This window comes from Anser brachyrhynchus, assembly GCF_964034855.1.
Source record: "Anser brachyrhynchus genome assembly, chromosome: 2".
Taxonomy (NCBI): Eukaryota; Metazoa; Chordata; class Aves; order Anseriformes; family Anatidae; genus Anser; species Anser brachyrhynchus.
In genome coordinates this window covers 5,560,252-5,586,709 of record NC_137695.1, presented here as the reverse complement: position 1 = coordinate 5,586,709, position 26,458 = coordinate 5,560,252, and the positions used below count along the sequence as shown (strand labels likewise).

Below are 26,458 nucleotides of genomic sequence, written 5' to 3'. Positions count from 1 at the left end.
TCAGTTTACTCCTGGCCATATCTTACTTTACATAACAGCAGGGAATGTACTAACTAGCTACAGTGGATTTTCTGTGACGTACAGGTTAAATAGGTCCTGCATGATTAAACCACGTTATTGCTGCAAAAACACTTGCCATCTCCTGCAGAACCAGCCCAGGCCTAGCCAAGTTTGTGAGCTCAGGGGCCGTGTGGTGTGTGCTGCTGTCAGGCTAGTGCCGTGCAAAAGCAGCCTCCCTGAGTTCCTGTGATCACAGGGTGAGCTGTTTGGCCCTGCTGGACCTACGTTCAGAAGAAGCAGAGCTAGCTCAGCTCTCCTTGCACCGCGTTCCCCCACCCAGAGCGGTGAGGACTTAAGGAAGCTCTGCCTGAGCTCTAGCTAGCAGATAGCTAGAAAGCTCTGCCGTGTCCTACAACACTGCAGGGTCCGTGCATTGTGGTCACAGAGAGCTTATTTGCTCACAGACATGGACTTGAGCCAGGTCTGGGTAGCTGTGCTGCACATCACCTGAGCTAACAGACCTTCTTGGATCAATAATGGAAACATGGAGGACGTTTCTGCAAAGAAATACCTGAATGGCTCCATAGGCATCAGCTACATCCCACGTGGGCCATGCTCTCTGCTGGCTACACTGAGATTCTCTCCACAACAGGGCACTTATGTTACCTATCTCAGTATCAGATCACCCCAGAGCTGACCGTAGGCTTTATTGCTTTCAGAAGCCATTTCCATAATTATTTTTTTTAATGTATTCTTTAGCTTATTCTAACTTGTAACTGAAACTCTTCAGCAAAAATCTTGCTAATCAAAACTGACACACTAGTGTTTTGGGCAACCCTATCACTCATAGTTAGATGTTTCAAGAGCTTTATCTTATTTCTAAGGAATTGTGACAAGGTGGCCCCTATTTGCAGCAGTTATTTTTGACATACAGTGGGTTACAACTGTTTATTCAGAAAAGCTGTCTACAGAACACCCCTTTCCTAGCAGCCTGCTTTCTAATTCTGCCAGTTTTACTTAGCAAATCTGCATTGATTAAATAATGTGCTTCTAGAGCATCAGCAGGCTGGATGCCTCCCACTTCATGCCACACACTTCACTGAGGCAACCCAAGTGAGTTGTTCTCTGTTGCTGGTTTTTTTGTTTGTTTGTTTTGTTTTTGTTTTTTGTTTTAATACTTCAGTAGAAACGGATACCTCCAAGTCAGACCAGAGATGCCACTCTAGGGAGCCCAGTATAACTGAACACCTAACTCCAGTCATCACATCAGTTAACTGCCCAAATGTAGGCGGGACACTTCTTTTTCTTTTCTATTGACTCTGCGAAGTCTTCTCATGGTCACTTTCAAGACCCAAAAGCCCCCCAGGCCTACTGTTTAGTAGTCTCTGCCCCAAGACCAAGCTTCCTCTTCCTCTTTCTCCGCTATCCTACAGAAAACATGCTAAATCTAAGCACAAAGAAAATGTACAGCTTACTATCTGTCTTGGAGTGATGGAGTAGGGGTTGTTAGCAGCAACCCCTTCATGAGGCCGTATAAGTACAGAGACGATCTTCTGCACTGTGGGTTCTTGAGTGATCTCTTCGCTGTCCGTGTCTGAAGACTGCAGGGACACAAGGGTGGAGAATGGTTAAAACCGTTACGCTGCAAAGGAGGAATGTAAGAGAAGTGTACAGGGAACTGTCTGTAAGTATGGCCAGCTCCAGTTTCTGGCACAAAAGCTGGACACATGGATGTGTCCTGCACATACATTTTTTCATGCATAGGTTTGCTCTCCCCAAACCAAAACCTCTTGAAAAATGTGCATGCTTGGGTCCTGTTCAGCAAAGAGAAGCACTCAGCTGAAACATCCCAGGCCCATTATATAAACCAGCACTCTAGGGAAACAACTCCCCCTTGTTGCACGTGGAACATTGGAGGTGTATTCAGAACAACTATGCCTCCTGAGCTGAAACAGAGAAAAGGTGCTTTCTGTGAAGCTTTTGCTAGATCCTGCATGACACCTTCTCCCTGTTGCTCCCAGCCTTTCACAACAGTAAGTTGCCATATTATAATAAAACTTTACATATTATAGTCTGTTATAATATGGTAACATCGAACAGAACCAGTGTGGTTTGGCACTGGGACATATGCCTCCAAGACATTAGCTGTGATTTGAACTCTGCAGGTTAGATTCTGCTCTCTGACTGCAGCACTTAAAGTAGCCATGAGAAAAGTAGATCCAAACTGATTTGTTTGTCGATGACTATTTAAAAATGTATCTGTCCAGCTTTTCTAAAGAGGAGGAGAAGCTGAAGAGCTATTTGCTTATAGCTCATTTTGGAAACTGATTGCTGATACCTATAGTCACCTACCGATGCATTGTTTTTTTTGATTGTGAGAGGAGCTGACATTTAACAATCCAGGCCTTGGTTAAATGTTGTATTGCATGTTCTTGTTTTCAACATTTCATGCCAAGAAACCCATCATGTATCTCAGCAGCAGTATAAAAAACAGACTAACAGCTGACCTCATCGGTGGTTTGCAAGGCTGGATAAACGCTTCCACAGGGATTGGGGGGTTGATCCAATTTTAACGCGATCTCCGACTCCGAGTTGCTACCAGTTGATGCAGTCTCATTTTTATCCATGTCCTTAGGAGGGAAAGGGTCTCCAAAGAACATCAACAGGTCCACCAGCTTTTTATCATCTTTTACTTGGTTGTAAATTTCCCAGTCCAGGCGGATGTCTGAATTGAAAAGGAGAAAGGACAGTTGTTTCTGGTCATTCAGAAGACCCCATTGCTTAGTTGGCACTATAGAACAAGAAGATCAAGTAAAGAATTTGTTGTCTAGCAACTGGATTTGTATTAGATCACACGTTAAGCTTTGCCATGTTTGCTGTAAACAAACTATATTGATTTAAGAGTGTGTGTGCATACCCTTATTACAGTTTAGCTACTCTCTAGATCCCAAGGTATAGTTTCATTAACACTAACATAAATGATAAGTAAACATTAAAATAAATGGTAAGTGCTTTGTTTGTTAAGCAAACATTTTTGGTGGCATTCAGGAAAAAAAAAAAGGTGATTGAGCATTGCCTTGAAGAGCTTAAAATCTCACTTGAGATAAAAAGACTAAACACAGAAGAGCCTGATGCCACAGATGCCACTAAGAAGCAGGTGAGAATTTCACAAAAACAGTATGGAAAATCCTGAATTCCCATCATTTCAATGAGGAATGAAAGCCCAGATGCACTAGGATAGGATGTGCTGTTTCATAGTAATAACATGTTGAGTCAGTTACACGTATTTTCCTGTACTCTGTCTGGAGTTCAGACGATTTACTGTCGCAGAAAGCAAACTGATATTCATGGCAATAATGCCCTAATAATAAATACTACCATTCAGATAAAGACCAGTCAACTTGTACTACTTTTCTGTTACAGTCAAGTTAGAAAACAGCTTAGATATTGTCTTACAGACTGTCAATATCTTTACAAAAAACTTCCTGATAAGCAAACAAGGCCAGTTAGTTAACATGTTAATGGGTTGTTCTATTTTTATTATTACAAGGAGCACAATGCAAGTGTTGATGTTTGTTTTACAAAAGTTAGTTTTACCAAAGGGAGTAGGATTGTTGAGCCGGACACTCCGAAAGACAGGACACCCTCCAGAAACGTGAGTGCCAAACCTGAGGGGGGAAACCTGCTGTTAGAACATGCAGAAAATAAGTGAATGTCCGAGACAATTTTTCATTAAAAATTCATTTAAAAGTGGAACATATCTGGCTGCACTGGCAGCCTGTTAAGAATGGCCATCAGGTAACACGTGGCCAATACTGCAAAATACAACATTACTTTCTTTAATCAGTCTTTCTTCCAATCTTGGTTGTCTCAGACATTTCAGGGTGAACATGTGAAGTCAGCTTTTTGTGGAAGATGCAGGTAGTGGCAGCACACGGCTATGCAGCAGTGGAGTGACCCACGTCAGACACAGATTTCCAGGTGCACAAAGGTCTTTTATGGTGGGCGGCTAAATCCATTTTCTGTGCCCCATTACAGAGCTGACACTGCAGACTCTCTTAGGTGCAGTACGACATGCAACGTTAATTCTTCTGAAGTCAGAGAGACGTGTTTTCTGCTGAGCGTGTAGTGCCCTTGTCCTCATACACCAACCCTTACGCTTTACCCAGATGTGCAAATGGAACTCGCTGTGTGAAAAGACTTAAACCTTCCCTTGCCCCTGTGTAATCGGGGCTGCATTTTTCCACGGTCCAAGCAAAGGACAGGGAAAAATGTACTGGGGATGATGAGAACTGCCACCGTGTACAGTTGGTCTTGATCCTGGAGGTCTTTTCCAACCTAAGTGATTCTAATTTCCATCCCAACTGAACTAGATAATTTTGGAATTAATAAAATTTCATGACTGTAAAACTAGAAGAGTGATTTCTGGTAAACCTGGGAAGATTTGTTTGCAGATTCTTTTCTAATTATGCTGGCAGAGACAAATGCATTGGTGTTATAGAAGCAGATATTGTACTTTGACAGTCACTGTGCTGACCTGCTCATTATACCACAAGAAGATGGGAACAGGTATATGTTGGCTATTGCCCAGTGGTATTTAATTGTCTGACTTCTCTGACAGTATTTTGGGCTGTACCTGATTATGGGTTGCTGTGTTTGTGGTCCTGTCATCTGCAGGAAGATTGGACAGCCTTTCACAGTCATTTGCATAGGAATTAATTTAGTTTGTAAGTCTCCCACCTATTAAAAATGAATTTTTGCTATTAGAATCAAGATATATCTCTAGTACCTGGGTTACCAAATTACGTTTTGAAAACCAATTTGGATTTTCCTATGTTTTGACTGCTATCTTTTAAAAGCACCTAATTCATATGCACCTAATTCATAAGCTAAAGTTTTTCTCAGCAGGAGAATGCAATTGTTCATACATTAATCAGCTTCCCTGAGGCTTTTCCATACAACATAATTAATAATTGTATTGGTAGAGAAGAACAGTGCACTGGCCAGCTACCAAACAGATTTTATATGTCAAAATTGCTCCAGTTACTTTAAAGACACATGGAAAACTCCTCAGGGACAGACACGTTACCCCAGAACTACACCAAGCACTGCAAGAGCAAACAATTGTTCCTTACATGTCGTAGCAATATCTACCCTGAACTTTTACAGAAATCCTAATAAACTGAAAAATAGTTTTTAACAGAAAGGAATCTGGGAAATACAATTGGTGTCAAATCTGCCATAGCAATATTTCATTTGAAACCAAGCCCCACCTACCTTACAGACAAGATCATCGCGGTATTCTCCCCACATGTTGTTGTAAGCTGTTATTTCTATGATTAGCTGCTGGAAGGCTTTCAGAGTTCCTGAGGAAGGTTGTACATGGAAAGCTACTCCCTTCCCATGAGACAGCAGTGCTGCTGCAAACTCTGAAGGAGCACAGCAAAGAAGTATTTGATAAGTTTTGAGGAAATGGAACAAAGTCAGCCTTTCAAAGAAAACACAGGACTGATCTTTAGCTGGTGTTAATCAGGATAACCTCACTGGCTTGAAAGAAAATGGGATCACTTACATAGCCCATATTTTTACCGCTTTACTCCCTTCTGCAGTGGGCCTTAAAAAAAAAAAAAAGGCAGTTTAAGTGAGTCAGTTCTTGCAGAGATTATTTCATAGTCTCCCTTCGAACAACCTGTTCCAGGACTCTGAGATATGCAAGGCAACGATTGGTTACGTAAAAACACACCCTCAGTTTGAGAAAAAATAAGCTGGAATTTGTGCTAACCGGTTATCTTTCTATTAGCAGTTGCCCGTTTACCTCTATGTGCTGTTCAACACAAAGAACGTGAATTACAAAGAGCAGAGCCTTTCCACATTCTGAGTCACTTAATCTTCTAAATCAATACACTTGCATGGAATCTGTCAGAACAGCTTTTTTCTAATCTTAAGGGCTAATTCAACAGCTGAAATGCTTTGTCTTTTTAACAGATACCAAACACTATGGCAAGCTACCAATATATCCACGTTTTATTTTGGATACAGAAGACACATCCACACTTTATAGCATTTTGATCCCACTTCCCCCCCTCCCCAGGTCCCATGTGGCTCCATGTGTTATTGTTTTCAGTACCAAGCACCAGAAATGATGGATGTGCTGTGGGGTAGTTTTCTATATCAGGGAGATAAATAAAAGGGTTTGAGGGAGAAAAGCCTGCTGCAAGGGTATCGGAAGACAGTATAGAAAGGAAATGGCCAAATGTTACACATCTTATCCATACTGGGAATGAGCTATAAGTAGAATCACCCATCTTTGTTTAAGACCGTTGGTTTCTTTTAAAAAAAATTAAAAAATGACCTAATGCTTATGCAATGTGGAATTTCAGTCTCAAGAATGAAGTGAGGAACCAAGCTGTTTAACAGTGTAGACTTAGCCAAACATTCCAAGAAAAAAAACTATGTGCCTGACTGGCAGATTTAATGCTGAATGTGGTAGTCAGCTGTTTTTTGCCTTCTCCCCACTGAGTGGGATAACAATTATTTCTCATACCTGACTGCGCTCTTTTGGCTGCATGTTTTGTGATGGGCCCTCTCCTTTTCACCAGGCAGCCTGAAGAGCTTGAAAAAAAATAAAAAAAACATGACAATTCTGTAAAATGAGCTTGTCTCTACTAAAATAACAGCTCCAGCTGATTCCTAAATTAGTGTCCATTATTACTTAAAGAAGGGCTGCCTGCAAAGTATCTTTTGCAAGTAACATCCGTAAGTGTGAATCAACTTAAAAGAGTTGCAAGGCTGTGTACAACCCAGCACAACAGAGCCTTGGCAGGTACAAAACAGCTTTTATCCATTGGCAACAATACTGTTTTGCCATTTATGCTAGCTAAATCTTCTGTCCTGGCACTGCAAGCTATCTGTTCCTGCAGGAAATATCATCAGCATTTTTCATTACCAGAGTCAAAGAGCTTAAAAAAAAATAAAAAAAAATCAAGCAAGCAAACAAAACCAACCAACACTAGAGCATTGCAGAAAATGCATCTTGTGACACAGGAAACAGCACTCCGTCTTGATTTCTGTTTTAATCCAGATCTCCATTAGTATTTGAGTTATTATGCGGAAAGGTTAAGACTTACAGGCAGATTTCTTCCGGAGCAGCTGAGTAGCCAGTAAAATACTCAGCTTCTAATTTGAATGGTGCACTGATTCCAGTGTGATTGGTAAGAATCAGCTGACGCTTTACTATGTCTTTGAATGTAACTTCAGATCCAAAGTCCAAGAGAAGATCACATGGGCTTTGTAGTATTTGTCTTCCATCACTGTAAGAAAAAAATAAGTATTAAAACATCAGTCCTATCTTCTTATGCCATAGACAATTTCAGGAGATTTAAGATATGCAAGAAGCAATGTCATTGTGAAGACCTGTGTAAAAGGACTAAGATTTTTGTCATCAGCATTTACTGCTTCTAATTTTTTTCTATTTCTACCCTTGTAAGGATCTATTCTGGGTAGAAAGTTTATTGTGTGTAACATGGTGACCTACCAAATTAAAGCCATTTTTACTTATATAAAAAAATGGATAAAGACAACTGCATTCAAAAAGAGAATAATCATGCTACATATAAAAATATATATCAGTCAGACATACCAAGTCAAAGAGAACTCTAGCAGTGCAACAAGAAATCTTAATGGTCCAAACTACTGGATATTGGGTTTAATTCCGTAAGAGCTGAATTTGCACATTTTTGGCGTTGCAGAAGATAGCTGTTCCTCACAAACACGTTACGGACTACAGAGGCCCCACACTTCAATTAGCAGGCAGAAAGGTAATTTTCCACACTCTCGACACACAGAAGTGTCGTGACGGCTGGCAGGTGACAAGTGCCAGGAGCACACGTGAGAACAGACAAAACGCAACCATGAGTTTCACCACATGCAGTTAACTTCACACCAGTTTATTATTCACAAATCAACTAATTCAGAGTTGTTAATTTAGTTTGTTTCAGCTAAACAATGGTGGGAGTGGAATAGTGCTCTAAGAGCTCAAAACCTCTTCTCTTGGGTTTACAAGGATGCTGAATTTGGGTATGGTGCAAACCCAGTACCTTTTCTTCACTCCGCCCCCTTCAGTGAATAGTCCCAGCACATTTTACTGTCCTTGCTGTCTATGTACAGCAGGAGGAAGAATAAAGCTTACACAAAACATTTTTTTTCCCCTCTATTGTTCTTTTGCTCTGGAAAGAAGAAATTTTTGTTCTGTTAATTTGGAAGCCCAAGATACACAGAGATCTTCAGTTTTATAGGGTGGTACTGTAAAATTCTGCACTGCGCTTGCATGCTGGAACATTTAGTTTGGAAATAAAGTTTGACTGTGTCATTATGATCTGCCTTAAGGTCTGGTGCCATGGATGTTTTGCCCATTTTTTGAAATGACAGCACTAAAACCTTGCAAAGAGATATGTAAATTATAGTTCAACGTCTTCTATTGTTAAAAGATTTTTTTTTTCCAAAAACAGTGTTTGATATAAAGCTGTTCTATATTGTATCCGGCTACAACAAAACTGCAGAGGTTTATCAAACATTACTCTTGCCATGACATTTTTTAGATGTTTTTAATACTATCAAACACTTGGGTATAAGTATTCTACAGACAGACAAGGGTTTTGCACCTACTAAAACTGTTCAACAAACACAACTGGAAGATGACTTTAAATGATGCCTTGATTTACCTGGCAGCTCCACTTTCACAAGGTACTGAGTAGGTGACATGCAGTCCTTTTACAACTCCAGAAATGCTCAGAAAGAGGGGTTCAGTCATGTCTTCTATGCTACAGGAAAGGACAAGGTCTTTCAGCTCACCCTGACAGGAGAAGAGTCAAATTTGCTTGTGAATCAAAGATCAGAGGAAAGGCAGCTTTATTAAGAAATCTATTTAGAAAGTGTGTATAAACCTCACTGGACAAAAAAACAGAACTACAACAGAATCCTGAAATTTTTATTGCATTGATTTGAGTGTACTTCCTGCTAGCATCAGATTTGCTTTGAAGGATGTAATGAGGTAAAAATTTCTGTCTGATTCATATCTTCGTATCTGTATCTGTCTGTAACCCTAAAACTGCTCCATTAGTGATTTTTGATATGCTTCCTGTGTTGCAAGTTTTGAAGTTCTAAGCATTAATCACTTTCAATCATACTAAAATAATTTTACAGAAAAAAGTTTCATTTCTACCTGGGTCTAAAGCAGGACTTGTAGGATGAAATATGTGGCAAATACACCAGTACTCTAGCTAAATAAACACTACCATCTTTTTTGGCCTTACCAATACATGAATCAGTGTGTCCTGCATAAAATAATAAACTGGGATTCATCTCAAGATTCAGACTTCTAAACGTAGCTCTCCAAACGTGAGACCTGGAGTTCATCTACGGAGGGGATTTCCAAATATGAGTTCTAGATCTCCACTGATTCAGCAAGGGTACTTTGCCATCTAGCTCATTCACAATGCAGACAATCTTTCTTGTAGGTTGCTCAGATAGGATTCAGCTCCCCAGCCATAACCAGAAGCGCCCTTTCAGATGCCCAATATGCCCTGTCGAGCTTCCAGCTTTGAACGAAAAAGGCTCAAGTCTACTGGAATCCTGTGCCATGTATACCAAACATACATGTTTGGTATCATGTCTGTGTATCAGAGATATGCTAGGGCAGCTCTAGTGGTCCTGAGCACCTACTTTAAAGTAAATAACCGTGACTTAGGTCTCCTGTGACTGTAGTGGGAACTAATACACCTCATGAACAGGGAGTTTCTTTATTTAAATGCTTTAAATCAGATGTTTGAATGCCCCCCGTAAAGTCTACGGCTGAATTCACGAAGTTTGTGAACTCTGCAGTCTACACCCTGCAGGGTTTTTTAATTTTGCAGACTCTCAGTCCCAGCAGTCTCTTTTAATTTGTTTCCAAATACCAAAATGTCATGAGCCCAGCTGCATTCAGAAAACCAAGTACATGCTATATATGTCAGTCTGCTATATTTTATTTGGGATTATCATAAGCATGGATCTGTATGCTCCAAGAAAAGCAATAAGCACTAAGAGTAATTGAATAAGCATTTAAAAAAGAAACAAAACAAATATAGTTGGGAAACAAACAGGCAGGGAAGAAAATTGCACACCATGTGGACTGCTTTAACGGTTGCCTTCAACCATGGTTACCTCTAAAGCAAAGCAATTTCAGAGATATTGTATGTAAAAAAGGAACATTATATTTTGTATATAATAAACCTTCCTTTTGCCAGATGGAGGCGAGATGAGAATGCCAGCATTTCTGTTTTGATAAAATTGCATCCGTTTTTAAACTTACCGTGATGTTAGTCGTCAGTTCTATGCAGAATTCTTTTTCTTCATTTGGACCTAAGGTGCCACTGGCTGGTGACACAGCGGCAGAGCAGAAAGCTGCCTGACTTCCAATGAGCTGCCAAACAGACAGGACAAACACTTAACTTTGTTAATTCATTAACTCCGTTTCTCTTGGATTTTCTTTTCAGATCACAGAGGACTATAAAAACAGAGTTATTCTAAGGTTTAGGAACACTTCCAGGTAGCAACACAGTTTGCTGAGACAAAGCTGCTTTACAATTCCCCTCTGTCTGCTAAGATTCACCTGCTTTGATTAATTTCAAATGTCTTCAGGTGCTCAACTGAGGGATCTGGACTGGGAGCAGAGTTGCTGTGGACCCTTTCACAGTCACAAGCCATTGACTGTATGAATGTGGTAGGATTCAGTTACCTAAACACAGGTACACAGAGTAGCAGCTGGCTGGTGAGACAGGACTTACAAGAGACCACCCTTCTTGAGTGACACCTGAAGGTCACAAAAAACATTTGGTGGCACCCAAACTGACACCTAACATCTATATTCTAGCGACTTCCTGCCCAGATTTCCCATCACTGAAAAGAAAGTTCAGAAAGCAGCCCACATACTGACATTAGATTTATCTGTCCTAACCTGTGAACTGAATCCCACCCAGAATGTGGAATTTAAGTTTAGACACAATTCAAAAGCAGCATTGTTTCTTTGCTCTGTTGAATTAAATGCAGACCCTAAACTGCCACGATACTTCAATACCCTGATAGCTTGCATCCTATTTTCCCCTCCCATTCTGCCCACCCATTCTCCAAGAAATGATTGACAGATAGAAAAACATATTAGCAACAATGGTAGTTTAAACTTTATGTTCATAAAGTCTGGTCTCAAGCTGAAGTCTAGCTCCAAAACCAGTAAACAGCAGTCACTATTCAAAGGACACATCAGAAAAGCTCTTTATTATTATTTCTATTTTTGATAGAAATTACAATTCATCCACGCTTTATTCTCCATCCATCAGAAACACACTTACCTTTCCCCAAAGGTATTTTGCTGGCAGCATGGTCTGGTTAAAAAGTTTGCTGGTTGCTTTGACAGGAATTCCAGTATAAATTTCAGTGAGCGCTAGATGGCTAGACATCAGGCACGCTTGGGGGGTCTGAACTTCAACAAAAACAGGAAGATGACTGGAAATAAACACACAGATGGTCTATTGTTATCGCTAATGAAATGTGCTAGACATACAACAGCATGCTGGAAAGAATGATGATTATGTTTATTTAGCAATATTAGTGATTGGATAGCTCTTTGATAGGTTACACAAGCCCATTTCTGAGCTTCTGCTACATATTTTCGTTTTAGGAGATAAAACTACCTGCAGTGAAAAATCACACGTGACTCTCAGGAAAAAAATAAAGCAGAACGTGACTTTTTCCCCTTACCTCCCTTCTCCGTTTTCTACCTCTAGTTCTAATATTGTCTGGAGACGCTGGCACAGCACTGATGTGAACTGAACGGACACACTGCATGTCCCCAAAGGAGGTATTTCTCCAGCAGATGGTTGAATGGTAAAGGGAGATACCTATGAGAGGAGAGAGGACACTGGGGTTTTTTTGACGCCTGCAAAGCAAGTGCAAAACGCTGTACCTGCACACTCCAACTAGGATTTGTGTGTGTCTAGTTTTTCCTCAGATATGTTCTTTTTCTCTACCCCTGGATTCCTATCCGGATGGATTTTAGTAAGCACAACACTAGCTTTGTGAAAACCTGGCTAGACGAGGAGGAGGGACTTTGCTTCTATGGGGACAGCCAGTAAAACAATAATTGCTTAACCAAGGGATTAAGAGGGATACCTGTGCGTAGGGTGAGGGGGAGCATGAAGCAGTCAGCAGCAGCAGCGTCTCCTCCCAAGCAGAGAGGCTGAGCAGCAGCTATGCAAGGTGCTAAGGGGAGATTCCTGAACATAGACTCAAGAAAGGAGGGCTGGAGGAGCACAGATAGAAAAAGCACAAACGAAAGGATGGGGGCTGGAGAAGTTCTGGAAAAGGAAAGAGGCAGCTTTTATGCAGGAGGAAGTGAGAACTTGATCTATGATCTTCACTGGGATATGAACAGACTCTGGGAAGATAAATTCAAAAGATTAAGGCTCAACAATCTCTCTGAGGTCCTGGGAAGTGTTGGGAATGCCAGAGGACAAAGAAATAATAAAGTGAGAAGGAAGAGTTTGAGGACTGTGAGGACAGGGTCTCCTCCAGGGCACCGTGATTCAGGCACTTCTGATTATAATTGTTTTGTGGAAAAGGGAATGGCACACACACAACTGTTTTGAAAGGCTGACATAGCCACCATTCATACAGCCTTCTTTTTTTGCCATCAACTTTCACCCAAAGTTGGTGATGTATCTGCATCACATGTAAGAAAAACAAACAAAAACCAACAAAGTTCCTGCTTAATAAGCTGCTCTTTCTTTTGCAAGACTGACAAAAACTGTCCAGAAAAACAGAACTTCTGAACAGCGTTTAGATGAATTTTACCATGAAACTAGCAAACTCAACTCCATGCACGGTCAGTTATGTAAAGAGAGTTTGGCCTCTTGTTACTAGGAAAAGCACTTATCCTTGAGTCCGGATTTCCTTACTTCCCTTTAATGCTCAACACCAAGGAGAAATCTATCTACAAAGTCCACTGTGTGCCAGAAATAATCAAAATAAACATTTTGCTTGTAGGTTTTTGTTTGTTTGTTTGTTTTTTAATATCAAAATATACGATGGTCTGCAGACAGCAGCTACCTGTATCACCTCCAAGCTGCTCTAGTTATTTCACATGGAATGGTGGAATGAGCTCTGAAGTCAAGGGTTGGAATGGACTGTATTTGAGATATCACAGCCTAGATAATACTGAACAGTAGTTCAGCATTCACTGTGGTAAGAAGTCGTCATTTTGGGACAAACTTGCATGTTTCAAAGCTATCATTTGAAGCCAAGAAGTCCAATTCAGTAGGTGCTGAGATTCTTGTATCTGATGCTGATGTGGGTGCGTGGGAGGAGTGCTGAGCAGCCTCCATTCTGATAAAAAACCTTACCCCCTACATACATTAGCAGCAGCTGAAATCCCTGTCATACAGGAGATACTCCATGTCTCTTTGGATCAGACTGGCAAGGGAGTTGAAATAAATAGAATTTTAAAAAAATGCAGATGTATTCCATTTCAAAAAGAACTTGTGCACTTATGTAACACGTAACTCTGCAGAACCCATTTGATATGGGGTCACTGAAATCAGAACTTTTGATATCTGGAATGAATAGTACAGCCTGAGAAAGAAATAGCTAACGAGGGAGCATGGCAAGTTACAGCAGTGACTTACCTCTTCATTTCTTTCAGCTAGACAAACCTGGCTTTCTTGCATTCTCCACCGTGCTGGCAGCTGACACAGATTTTTAATCTCAAAGGTTCTTAACACACTCTCACCCCACTTAATCAAGCCTAACTGGAGTGATGGAACATCAATGCAAAGAAAAGGACCCTAGGACACCAAGAAACAGATGTCAAAATGGACATTTCTGCCAAAACTGCCTAATTATAAAACATTATTAGCTAAGATTAATGTTCAGCTTCTCAGAGAATAGCAGAAAGCAAATGCCTTGCGTGTAATACAGAAAAAATCTTACTGTCATGGGAGTATCAGCATTTACACAGCTGTTACTAGACAGTAAAAATGCCTGCTATTTGTAACTACCCTAGATTTTTCAGGCCTTCAAGAAGCAAATGGCTTTTTACAGTCAACAGCCAGGCCTGTATCTAGTCACACTGCACCACTGAACTGGTCCTCACCTTGAAAGCAGCCTCGACATGCAGCACGACTGGCTCTGGAGAGTGTTCAATTTTACACGGCAGGTTATGGCTGACACGCCCAGGTTTGCCTCCAGTAATTGTCAGTTCAAATTCACAGCATTTATTCATATCTATAAAGAAAAATAAACAAACAAACAAAATCACCCTCTTGAACTGAAATAACCCACTGTAAGCCTATTACTGAATCACACAGAATCACAGAATCGTCTAGGTTGGAAGAGACCTCCAAGATCACCGAGTCCAACCTCTGACCTAACACTAACAAGTCCTTCACTAAACCATATCACTAAGCTCAACATCTAAACGTCTCTTAAAGACCTCCAGGGACGGTGACTCAACCACTTCCCTGGGCAGCCCATTCCAATGCCTAACAACCCTTTCAGTAAAGAAGTTCTTCCTAACATCCAACCTAAACCTCCCCTGGCGCAACTTTAGCCCATTCCCCCTCGTCCTGTCACCAGGCACGTGGGAGAACAGACCAACCCCCACCTCGCTACAGCCTCCTTTAAGGTACCTGTAGAGAGCGATGAGGTCGCCCCTGAGCCTCCTCTTCTCCAGGCTAAACAAGCCCAGCTCCCTCAGCCGCTCCTCGTAAGACTTGTTCTCCAGACCCCTCACCAGCTTCACTGTCCTTTTCTGGACTCTCTCGAGCACCTTGATGTCCTTCTTGTAGCGAGGGGCCCAAAACTGAACACAGTACTCGAGGTGCGGCCTCACCAGAGCCGAGAACAGGGGCACAATCACTTCCCTAGACCTGCTGGCCACACTGCTTCTTATGCAAGCCAGGATGCTGTTGGCCTTCTTGGCCACCTGAGCACACTGCTGGCTCATATTCAGCTGCCTATCAATCAGTACTCCCAGGTCCTTCTCTGCCAGGCAGCTTTCCAGCCACTCATCTCCCAGCCTGTAGCGCTGCTTGGGGTTGTTACGCCCCACGTGCAGGACCCGGCACTTGGCCTTGTTGAACTTCATGCAGTTGACCTCAGCCCATCGGTCCAGCCTATCCAGATCCTCCTGCAGAGCCTTCCTACCCTCGAGCAGATTGACACAGGCACCTAACTTGGTGTCATCTGCAACTTACTGAGGGTGCACTCGATCCCCTCATCCACATCATCGATAAAGATATTAAAGAGAACTGGCCCCAGTACTGAGCCCTGGGGGACGCCCTGAAGCTCCTGGAACCAACTAAAGTCTTCCACTGGCTCCAGTAGGCTGGGGATCAGGCCCTGCTTGCATTATAATGCTCTAAGACTTTTCTCTTCCACGAGTACCATTTTAAATATTTCTACCATTAATTGATACCTGCAAGTCACAGCAACGTTACCTATGACACCTGTATGAGGTTCAACTTCCACAATGTCACAGGCTGCGATTTTCTCCCATGTGTACTTGATCAATGATTTGCTGTTATTCCACATCTAGAACAATTAAAATCACCAAGTTAATTAACATACTTTAAGCTTTCATAGCAACAAGTCAATCTGCTGAGAGCAGTAATGCACTGCAAATGGTATTGCAAGCCTCACATCACATACTTATCTTTGCAAACCTGAACGATATCCTGATCGCTACTAAATGTTAGAACTTACTGATGTATCTTCAGTCTAGCTCCAACATATAGTACCTTCACCTGAATCTTGAAATAAACCAAGCAAACTAAAAGTGGAAAGACACAGAACTTCATCTGACTTGAACAGTACCAACCCAGTATCATGCACTAACTACTGTTATTTTCATCATATGCTGTAACCTTCGTTTGCTTTCCGCCTCTGTCATGTAAAATGAGGACAACAAGAAGTAGAATTCGTCTGACTGGATTTCAGATGTCTTCAAAACAGCTGAAAGCTCTACATCTGATCTCATCTCCTAGCATTCTCTTTACAGTCAATAAAGCCAATTTGATAGTGCTGGGAGCCATTCCTCCCATACATTTTAGCCTATAGGATGTTATGAATCACCCTCCGGATGCTGTCATATAGACTCCAAGGCCGATAAGAAAAACTTAAGAGCAGGTAGCTCAGAGGTGGAGATCTATGCCAAAAGCACTGTATTTGGTCTGATGAACTTGGTGGCTACCTTCACACTGGTGTTTGGCGTTTTCTGAAACTTCAAGAAGATCCATTAACTTTTACAGAATGTTATCTGGAAATATTTGAAGCCTGTTAAGTTTTTCAAAAATGCAGCAGAACTTCAAAGCTTAAACTTGAAATCCTTCTTTTGAAAGCCTTTTTTTTTTTTTTTTGTGCCAAAGGGTCTGTTTGTGAGGGAGATGTAAGCTCTTGAAATCTTTGGCCTGCTCTTCAGATCTATTCAGACCGTACTCTTAATTACAGCCAATAAGGTTGTTCATCATAAGCACGGTCATCTCTAAGCAAAGCTCAAACTCTTATTTTTTAAGAGTCTTATTTTTTAAGACTTATTTTTTTAAGACTAAAAGAAAATTGAAAACATTGCGGAATGTTATTATATTATCATTAAATGACTTATATTATCATTAAATGACTTAATTACCTATATCACCTTTAACTATACCGGATTGCTGGAAAGTATGAAATGGCTGCCTTAAGCTGAAAAAGAACTTGTGGGAAGAGTGAGCAGAGAACTGAATGCCAATTAGCTTACTCTCTAAGAAAAAACATGAAGACCATTAACCGGGAAACCTCTTCCTGCCTGGCCATAGCTAACAGGTTTATTTCTATTTAGGTGAGGCCATGATCAAAAGGATCTTGACCTATAGTGAAAAGGATGCTGAATGAGTGGACAGTTGCAGCAGGAACCTGTCCCATAATAGTCAAACAGAAATTATCAGGACCTGCAGGAATAGCATAAGGTCTAGGAAGCTACAGTCTAAGTGACTTCAGCTTTTCTGTGCTTGCAGTAGTCCTTCAAACAAACAGTGCCTCTGTTACAAAGTCATTTAATCATCCATCGGCTATTCCCTCTAGCTAGAAAAATCTTGCACTACAGGAGTGACAGATTGATAAGCAACAGCTTTGTGACCCAGAAAAGCATTTGGAAGCGTAACGCTCTGCGATATCAAACCTGAGAGATGAAAAAAGAACAAAGCCTACTGCCTGGAGTGCAGGGCAAAGGAGGCCTGCTAGGGGATTTCAGTACAGTAGCTATGGCCTCCTTTAAAAATATTTAAGGAAAACTAAAATAACATGGATCATCTGATAGCTTCTAACACCCATGACATCCAGTGACACAAAGCACTTGATAACAATGAAGTAAAAAGCAAACAAACCTTAAATGTTTTTCTGACATTTACACTAATAAAGCTTTCTCCAGGGATGATAATGGCGTACGGCTCCAGAAGAAGCTGAAATGGTTCTGTTGATCCTTTAACTTCTATTTCCAGCACTATTACATCCTCTGCCTTGTATTGTGGGATGTTGTGAAGCATTCCCTCTCTCACTAAACTTCAGGAAGAAATGTAGCAGAATTATTAAACCTTTTAAACTTCTGTTTAAACTGGATGCCATCTTTTAATTGCCAGATCAAAAGTAAGAAACATCAAAAATTTCTCCACTACAGACTGCTGGAGTGCAATTAAAAACTGGAAAAATCCAGTGGTCTTTTAACATGCTCTGGTTGTCCCAGTACATTCATGGAATAAGTATCTAAGTCATTACTGTTTGTCACAGCAGTCTATAAGAGAAAAAACTGCTGGAAATCTCAGCAGAAAGCATGGGAAATGAACAGACAAAATGTCAGAATTATCTTTTTTTCAAGAGAGGTGCAGCCCCAGCTAGGCATGTGTTCATACATGATGGAAGCTCACAGAGACACTTTGTACCACTGTTAATTGTGCACATACAAGCCTTTATAACTGTCAGTCCATCATAACCAGGAGGATAAAAAATCCTAGTAAATTAATGAAATACCACAGGTAAAACGTGGCTACACGTTACATGGAAATCTTGTTTTTCAGCTTACCTAGGTGATTCTGGGATGTCCCTCAGAACCATCTGAATCACACTGTGATATGTCTTCAGCTGTACAGATGAAGAAGGAGAGGCTTTTATTGTCAAGTATGCAGTTACACTGAGAATTCAAAAATAGAGATGAAAATGTAGTTTACATTTAAATTATGAACAATCATCATTGAAGTACTAAACTCTGAAAAACCATATTCAAAATAGAGTTACTAAAAGAAATCGTTGGACTGCAAAACATTAAGCCAGATTGTGATCTCATGGTTTATGGTTCCAAGAAAAATACTCATTTTTGACATGCCTGTTATTATTTCCCTTGCATATTGCATACTACAGCAAGCATCTGCAAATACTCTGCAAATTAAGATTAGTATTGCTGTACTAACTTAAGGTTTCTTTAGCCACTCCAGGGCATTTAACTGACCATCAATCTAATTTTGAATAAAAAACACTATTTTGCCGTGATGGGGAAGGAGGATACCTCGTATGTTCTAATGGCAAAAAACAAACCACACCAACAGCAAATAAAACAACCACAGAAGCAGGCCTTAAATCAGAAGGGCTTTGCAAAGGATTCATTTATTTACAAAGAGACATTTATCTAAGTGGGTATGTTAACGTATTTTTATTAATGAATTAAAATCTTTAAAACTTCATTAATATATTTTCATATTAAAGTATTTTTTTAAGTTAATTTCTCTTCCACATTTACTTGAGGCATTCCTATGTCTGTCAATCAACACGCCATGGGACTTACTCTGGATCAAGTTTCTTTGAATACAGTGAGCTCATGCTCCCTATTTACATGGATGGGAGAGCAGAAACTAAGACAACAGTCAGCCATCCACTGGTACAGCTGCACTCACACATCACTGCACCCCCTCTTTACAACAGCTGCATGTCATCATTCCCCTGCCAAAATCTACTACTACCCCTTTTATTTACTGCAGAGCTGTTCATAGGTCCCTTTTCAGCCCAAACAAGCTACAGTTGGAAACGGTTTAAATAATCAGTTTGCTAACCAAGACTTTTGAGCTATAATGTGGGTATGGGGTAGGTTCCCCCAAAGGAACTCCGTTGGCAGATCCTGATTGTCAGGGGATTATGGAGGGGCTGGTAGAGCAGTAAGGATGGCAACTTTATCAGCCAGCACAGCTGCAGCTAAGAGGACATGTCCACAGTTTCAGTGTAAAGTTAATGGTGTCCAATCAGTACCAGAAATGCCATGAGATCAGAAGCTGCCTCATATTTTGCAGTCAAAACATGTTTTCTTTCAGTAACTTTCTATATTTTGAATACTGTTTATTAGAGCATGCTACCAGCCAATTACATTTAATTCAGAAAGCTGCACAGCATGGGTTTTATGACTTGCATAAAAATACACAGCTGGAGTTTGTAGATAGGAAGGAATCACAAGCCATACCTCCTGTGGAGCATAAGTGAGAGTAAACTCATGATCAGCATGGGGAAGCAAAACTCCCTGCTCAGGATTCAGGGAGAAGGCAGACTCCGTGTCTCGTTTGTATTCAATCTTTGTGAAGTCTGCAGCTTCTTCTGGCACTGATGGCTGCAGATTAGGCTTTATTATCTGCCAGTAGAAAGGAAGTTCTACGTGGCTACAAAGTGATCAATAAACAAAAAGAAACTATGATTAAAAAAATTAGACATTTTTAAGCAAGATATTAGGAGAAATTTTTCAGCTGTTTTTTCCATGCAGCAAATTCCTCTCCTTATAGATTATAGGGGGTTCAGTTTATCAGTGCTCGTGAGCTACAAGGCTGATGAGACAGCAGAGAAAGAGTCAGAGTATATGAATTCTCCAAAGAATATGTTAATATATTGAAGTAAATTTTATATATATATGCACAAGAGATGTTAACACTTTCTTGCCTTATTTAACTTGTTATGTTAATGCAACTTTTAAGAAAGTCTAAAATTCTTTCAAGAATTTGAGATCAACAGGACCATTCCTGCTGATATCAGTGTTTGCATTGGATCACTGCTAATAATCTGTGTAACATTCTGAATTTAATCCAAATGCAAGCTCTGGTCTTTAACAAGTCAACAAACAGTGGCTCCAGCTAAGATAATAGCAGTGGCTCTGCAATACTATTTGTAATCCAGAAAACATTGCTTAACTGGGTTGCTTCAGCAGAAGTATATTCCATGGAATGTGTTCATAGGTTTTAAAAACTCTGTTCATTTTGACCTCGAGAACTTTGCCTTAGAAAATGGAGAAAGGACACTGGAGTTTCAAAGTGAAATTAATGACATAAACCTGAACAAGGACAATGTCTTGTATCGCTTTCTCTAGCATTATAAAGTTTTCTCGACTGTTTCTATGAAGTTCAGTCTCAGCCTGTCCAGTTCTGCTTCACCCTAATGCTGACACCAGAAGTGCATGGACTGCTGTCACGATGATAGAGCAGTTCACTGACTCACACTTTCCTACACCCAAACAGCATTCTGTTCTGGCATTGTGCATCTATGGTTTCCAGGCCAGACAGATAACAAACTTCCAGAAATTCACTGTAGCAATTTACTTGCATGTATCTAGAAATAGCACTGGGCTCCTCACTGTTTTGATGGTCTGCAGCTTCTAATTACTGCAATCATGCAAATTAGTATACTTCTATTATTGTCTGAGTGAGTTTGATCAAAATCAGGATTCCACCATGTTCAGTACAAGGTAATTATGGAGGGACATATTCCTTGACTTCAAATAGAGTTTATATTTTATTTTTTTATGGCACAATAGTAGGGATCATGTGAAAGTTTTAATCTGAGCTAGTCACATTGAGCTTCCTTTTAATCAGGGGAGATCCAGTGCAGTCCAGGATGCATTATGTCCTATTCTATGGGAGATGCCACAGTCCGGTCAGAATTGTACCCTAAAAAGCACCTATTTCCCTTCACTATGAAAGGAAAGGTGTACAGGGCACTTTGCTCAGCTGTACAAATATACCCTGTAGACATGTAAAGTTAGATGAGGTAAATCCCAGCTAGTTGACCCTGTTAAACACTTTCTGCAACCATCCTGTTCTTCCAAGCATATCCTTGACCCTCAATTACTAAACAACAGAGCAAAAAGAAGCATAAAGCTTCTGCACAAAGCTTAACAAGAGCATGAAAGTTTCTCCAGTCTGAGAGAGTATGGTATTAGAAATAAGGTCCCTACCAGTATGTCTAGACTTCAGAGCATTACTCTATTAATAGTAGCTACGTACGTAGAGTTCCTTATAACCAAATTCTTCTCCTCAGTGGTGTGTGGGTTTTGGGGGTCAAATCGTATGAGATGCTGTGCTGTGCCATCAGTAACTTCACCAGGTTCAGGGCTGCTTTCTCCACCCGTAACATGCAAAAGCTCCAGAGCTATCAGCTGGCCAACCCCTTGAAGAAATAAGTAGGAATTACTGTTTTCCACCTTGTTTTTAACTTCGTTCATATTGCTCATTAACACCAAATACCAGCAATGGCCATTACTGATTATATCTGGTGTTTCCTCAGGTTTCAGAGCTCCACTGTGTTAACAGCACAGTATTTTCCTGATGTTCTTTGATTATCAATATCTATCAGTAGAGATCCCCTCTTTAAGAATTTAACAGATTTGGATTTCAGGGCCACAACCTCAGCCCACCTACATTAGCATTGTTTCCTTAAAGCCATCAGAATGTTTGCAACGGTTGATAATGCGGCTTCCAGACATTTTGCGCAGTATAATGAAAATAAAAATAAGCAGCAAAAGCACTCTTAAAAATTCCCAAATGAAATACCTGTAATAAAGTGATTGTATGAATTTCACGTTAAGCCTAATGTCATAGTACTCACATTACAGGACAAGCACTAACATTTACAATAATTTCAACTGGTTTCATTAGATAACCTAAAGACTGCCTGTCTCTCCCGAATACCCTAGTCCAAGACATGCCCCAGATTTGCTTCGCACCCAAATAAATGCACATCAATTACCACTCACATTAGCTGAGTATCTGCAGTGTTAGCAACATGATCTCTGAAAAGTGTTAGGAACAAACCTGTGACTGTAACATCATTGACCTGGCAATTGTCACAAACAATGGTGTATATCTGCTCTGAGACTTCTGGAGAAGAAGGGAAAAACACTACCTGAAAGAGAGAAGCAAAATAATAATGTTTGTAACTGATTTTTCTCCAGGAAGTCATAAACTTCGATTCATAAGTGATCACTAAAGGACAGTTCTAATGGTTAATAATTAAATAATGTTACAAGAATGAAAATTAAGTAATCATACATTTACAAGAATGAAAATTAAGTAATCTTACATTTACAAGGAACAGAGTCATATTCCCTTAACATAGCCCAGAAACAGGTGCTTTCTGGGTGACTAAACCTACATGAGTGTACTTGGCTGGTCACCACGAGCTGCCTTTGTAGTCACTGGAGCTGGGGGCAGTTCACAAGGTTAGTCATACAAACTGAACCCTCAGGATCAGATCTGTCCTCAGTCGCTTCTTCAGCAACACCATTGCTGCCTGTAAAGCAGTGTGAGCAGGGTCAGATGCTGTGTGCCTTCCCCAAGCTCCATTTTCAACAAAAAAGATTCAGGGCCCAAACTGTACAACCTTTGGCTTCAGTAATGTGCACCATGGTTCTCCTGCCTGCTATCCATTACTGCCTGCAAGCCCAACCTGTGCTAAATCCAGCTCCTCTTTCTCTCCCACAAGTGGGTGGCCCTCCTGAAGTAACGCAGCTGGGAAGAGAGAAAGAGAAAGAAACTCTTCTCCTTTACCCACACCTGCGTGACCCATTGATTTAGAAGCAGCCAGGAGTTATTGCAGAAAAAAAACAACAGGTTGGAGGCTGGCTGTGCTCCCAGCATCATTCTTCCTCTCCCCATCGTGATGCTATGATAAAATGCAGCCCACATCAGAGAAAGCAGTGGTTGTAGCCAGTACTGCACACCTACGGCAGGATCTTTTTCAGTAAAGAGCAGAGCAGAAATAAGGATTTGTACCTGCTGCTCTACACTGAAATAATTTGTTTCCCAAAACGTCTCTTTCCAATAAAGCTCACAAAGGAAAAGTTTCTTGGAGTTGATGCCCCAGCTGGAGTGAAATAAGGACTCTTGTCTTCTCAGATTTCTATTTTTTCTAACAGGATTCTTTCCATGGGGAAAATGTGACTGGTCTCTGCTAGGTAAGCAGAACTTGGAAGCTGCAATGAAAGACCCTTCAGTAAGGCTCACAGATGCAATTCTTCCAGAATCATTCCCCAAAAGGACTTGAGCTTTTTTCTTCACACAAACTCAGATTTGCAGGGTCCAGCCAGGACATCCTAAACTGATGTTGTTTTGCTAATGTATTTGGTAAAATACAAATACTTTCTATAGCAGTAGTTACTAACCTCTACTGTTGTACTCTGCCCTGGAGCTAGCTCAAAAACAGCAGGATAGATCCCAAACGGATCTTGCGTCACAAAACCAGCAGTGGCAACAGCCTAAGATTTAAAAAATAAAAATAATTATTAAATTAAATCAAACAGCTTATTGGTTTACTGTTTTCGTAACACAGGGTTACCTGAAACAGGCAGTATACTACATTATCACTGTTCTACCCCTTCCCATAATTGTTTTATCACATCTCAAAAGTATGTGGCTTATTTATATGGCTTAGTTAGAAGAAGAGCTCTGTGCTTTATAATTACCTTGGTGAAAGCTGAAGGAGGGAAGGTGCTGTCTCCAGACATAAATGATCATGTCAGGTGCCCTAACATTCACCTTCACAGGAGAAACAGCTATGCCTGAGCACAGGAGCTGTGTCTGTTTCTGTATGCTTATGACTGAGTGGGATCTGAAATATTTCAGGAGGAACAACCTAGAACGTAAGCTATTCCGGTAGCTCTTCCTCCAACACATAAGAGCAATCTACCAGTCGCATCTCATCTTTGCCCGTATCACTTATACCCTGTTCTGTGATGGCAGGCTAAAGAAAGAGCAGCACTGCAGCGGATTTCTAGAGTCTGCAGGTGCAGCAAGGTCAGTATGTGATAGCTTTGGCGGGGAAGGGGAGGAAAGTAGCTCAAGTGTGCCAGAACTGATTTCATCTTTGCTTCCTTTATGCGTAATAAATAGACAACTCCTTCCACAGGTAAGCCAGAATGCATGCAGGAGGTACAGACAGCCAGGGAGACTAGACTGAGGGTAAATGTAAATCCCTGAGGGAATGGGTCAGTACAGATGCACCCAGCAAGATCTCATGAATTGTGTGCTAGTATACCACAATTACTTCAAAAACTCTTCACATCAGGGCATCTATACCATGTCCAGCGATCACTCACCCTGAAATTAGGAGGTGGCCAGGCTTTTTTTGGCATTATACAGAACTTCCCAGTGCTAAATCCCTCATTTCTGCACAAAATCAGTGTTACTTTTATTCCTCCAACAAGGCAAGAACCACAGTCTATAACACGAGGCACTGCAATGAGCAACAAAGAAAATCAGCTACAAATACAGTGAAGGTTAGCAGCTGGCAAAGCCAGTTAGTGCTTAAAGAACTTTAAGACAACACTGCTGCAAATAAACATGCTAGGTCCTGTCATCCTAAAAGCCTTGAATTCTTTCCATTTGAATATTAAACTATGCGAGTTGCATATTTCTGCATTCATCTTACAGTTGAATGGTGCTTCCTACTTAAGAACTCCATTGAATGATGACAGTTAAGTAAGATGATTTTTCAAAACGATGAATTTTAAATGAAAGCAAGTTTGTGCAAAAGTAGTCCTGATTGCTACAGCTGAGGCTAAGTACTCGAGAGGTTAATTCTGCAGATATATTATATCAATATATAATGAATGTAACATGAATTTATATTAATCAATAGCAGCAAATATTTATAACTAAATCATAATTCCTTAATATTTACGATTAATATTTACAGTTAGTAGTTTAGTAATTGACGAGATACAAACCTAGAAAAGCGGTTCCTGTTCATTCCTCTAATACAGTGAAAATAAAGAGCTCCATGCATCATGCACAAATAATAGAGGAAAAATTTGACAAGATTACATTTTAATAACTAACACACCTATTAGGAGTGACAATGAGATAGGTGTCAAAATATAGAAAATGCACTGCCACATTTCTCCATGTTTGTTTTGTAACATAAAATTGGAGACAGTCAAATTAAAAAAATAATCCATTTAACATAAGAGAAACTTAAGAATTGGATATTACTCACATGTTAGCACTGGAGCTGGTCTTTTTGCTTGGATCTGGATCAAAAGAGGTTCTGATACTTGAGTCTCCACTAATATGTAATCTTCATAATCTGCTAGATATTCAGGAATAAATTGGACTACATACTGGCATGACATCCCAGGAGCAATCATTCCTCCCTTTCCTGGAAATTTTCCTTGGAAAAAAAATGCAAGTAATTAAAAAATTAAAACCTCACAAAGTTGACATAGATTTTTATGATCATAACTCCCTCTGGAAAGGTGCCTGTAAACTCTCACCATGTATTGCTTTCGGTCAAGCTGATAAAAAACCACAAAGGGCCTGCCAGTGCAATCTGTGTATCTGCCAATCTTTCACTGAACTCCAGAGATTTTTTTTGTCTGAAATATGTTTCTCATAACTACAGAAAACTACAGGAGAGAAACCTGGAGATGTTACCCAGTTTTCCTCTGCTACAAAACATGATTTACATGTGCACATCTAGCTTCTAAATATCCTCAAACCTTGACCTGCCTTGCTAGTTTGTTATTTCATACCCTCTCCCAACGCTGATTTGAATGGACGCTAAGTCTGTTCCTAGCTGAATTCTGGGTAAAACTCAGTCTAGGTATTCCACAGATACGTATCAGTCTGACATCAAACATTTTAATGTTAGTCTTCTTGAATTCCTCATTACGCCATTGGAATCTGGTTATGGTTTATGGTCTTGAATGGTTTGAAAGATGTAAAAAAACCCTTCAGTTTCAATGACCTTCAGTTTCTTTTACTGAGCAGGTTATTGTTGTGATCTGCTATCCAGAGCACTATGGGTACCAGAACAAAGCAAAAAGTCTCTGAAAAATATTAGTTCAAGCAGATAAATTAGATCTTTTAGGTGTTACCATCTTAAAGGCAGTAAAAAAAAAAAAAAAAAAAACCACTTACCTGGTCCGATGGCAAATGCTGAAGTAGAGGGAGGAATAAGTCTTACATGCTGACACGTTGAAGTGACGTTCTGTATCTCTACAGTCATCTTCATTTAAAAAGAAAATATAATAATACATTGTCTTTATTACTACTTATTATAATGTTTGCAATTCCCTAGTGCTCTGCTAGTAGGTGAT

At 40.3% G+C, this 26,458-nt stretch overlaps 1 protein-coding gene across 7 annotated transcripts in view; it reads right to left on the bottom strand.

Moving 5' to 3' along the window:
• DLEC1 (DLEC1 cilia and flagella associated protein) overlaps positions 1 to 26,458 on the bottom strand; it is a 39,576-nt gene that overhangs the window by 7,997 nt on the left and 5,121 nt on the right. For all 7 annotated transcript variants that reach the window (XR_013947045.1, XM_080581436.1, XM_080581438.1 and 4 more), the window contains 23 exons: positions 26,280 to 26,367; positions 25,357 to 25,530; positions 24,458 to 24,594; positions 23,525 to 23,617; positions 22,176 to 22,266; positions 21,369 to 21,531; positions 19,565 to 19,757; positions 18,143 to 18,201; positions 17,451 to 17,625; positions 15,528 to 15,621; positions 14,183 to 14,313; positions 13,716 to 13,874; positions 11,794 to 11,933; positions 11,385 to 11,538; positions 10,349 to 10,459; positions 8,721 to 8,851; positions 7,128 to 7,310; positions 6,545 to 6,612; positions 5,278 to 5,429; positions 4,637 to 4,740; positions 3,598 to 3,668; positions 2,508 to 2,725; positions 1,476 to 1,601 (listed from right to left, as the gene is read on the bottom strand). Coding sequence is in view for 6 of the 7 variants with exons in the window: in XM_080581436.1 (XP_080437562.1) it covers positions 1,476 to 1,601; positions 2,508 to 2,725; positions 3,598 to 3,668; positions 4,637 to 4,740; positions 5,278 to 5,429; positions 6,545 to 6,612; positions 7,128 to 7,310; positions 8,721 to 8,851; positions 10,349 to 10,459; positions 11,385 to 11,538; positions 11,794 to 11,933; positions 13,716 to 13,874; positions 14,183 to 14,313; positions 15,528 to 15,621; positions 17,451 to 17,625; positions 18,143 to 18,201; positions 19,565 to 19,757; positions 21,369 to 21,531; positions 22,176 to 22,266; positions 23,525 to 23,617; positions 24,458 to 24,594; positions 25,357 to 25,530; positions 26,280 to 26,367 (3,015 nt within the window). In the remaining variant the exon portion in view is untranslated. The remainder of the gene's footprint in view (positions 1 to 1,475; positions 1,602 to 2,507; positions 2,726 to 3,597; positions 3,669 to 4,636; positions 4,741 to 5,277; positions 5,430 to 6,544; positions 6,613 to 7,127; positions 7,311 to 8,720; positions 8,852 to 10,348; positions 10,460 to 11,384; positions 11,539 to 11,793; positions 11,934 to 13,715; positions 13,875 to 14,182; positions 14,314 to 15,527; positions 15,622 to 17,450; positions 17,626 to 18,142; positions 18,202 to 19,564; positions 19,758 to 21,368; positions 21,532 to 22,175; positions 22,267 to 23,524; positions 23,618 to 24,457; positions 24,595 to 25,356; positions 25,531 to 26,279; positions 26,368 to 26,458) is intronic.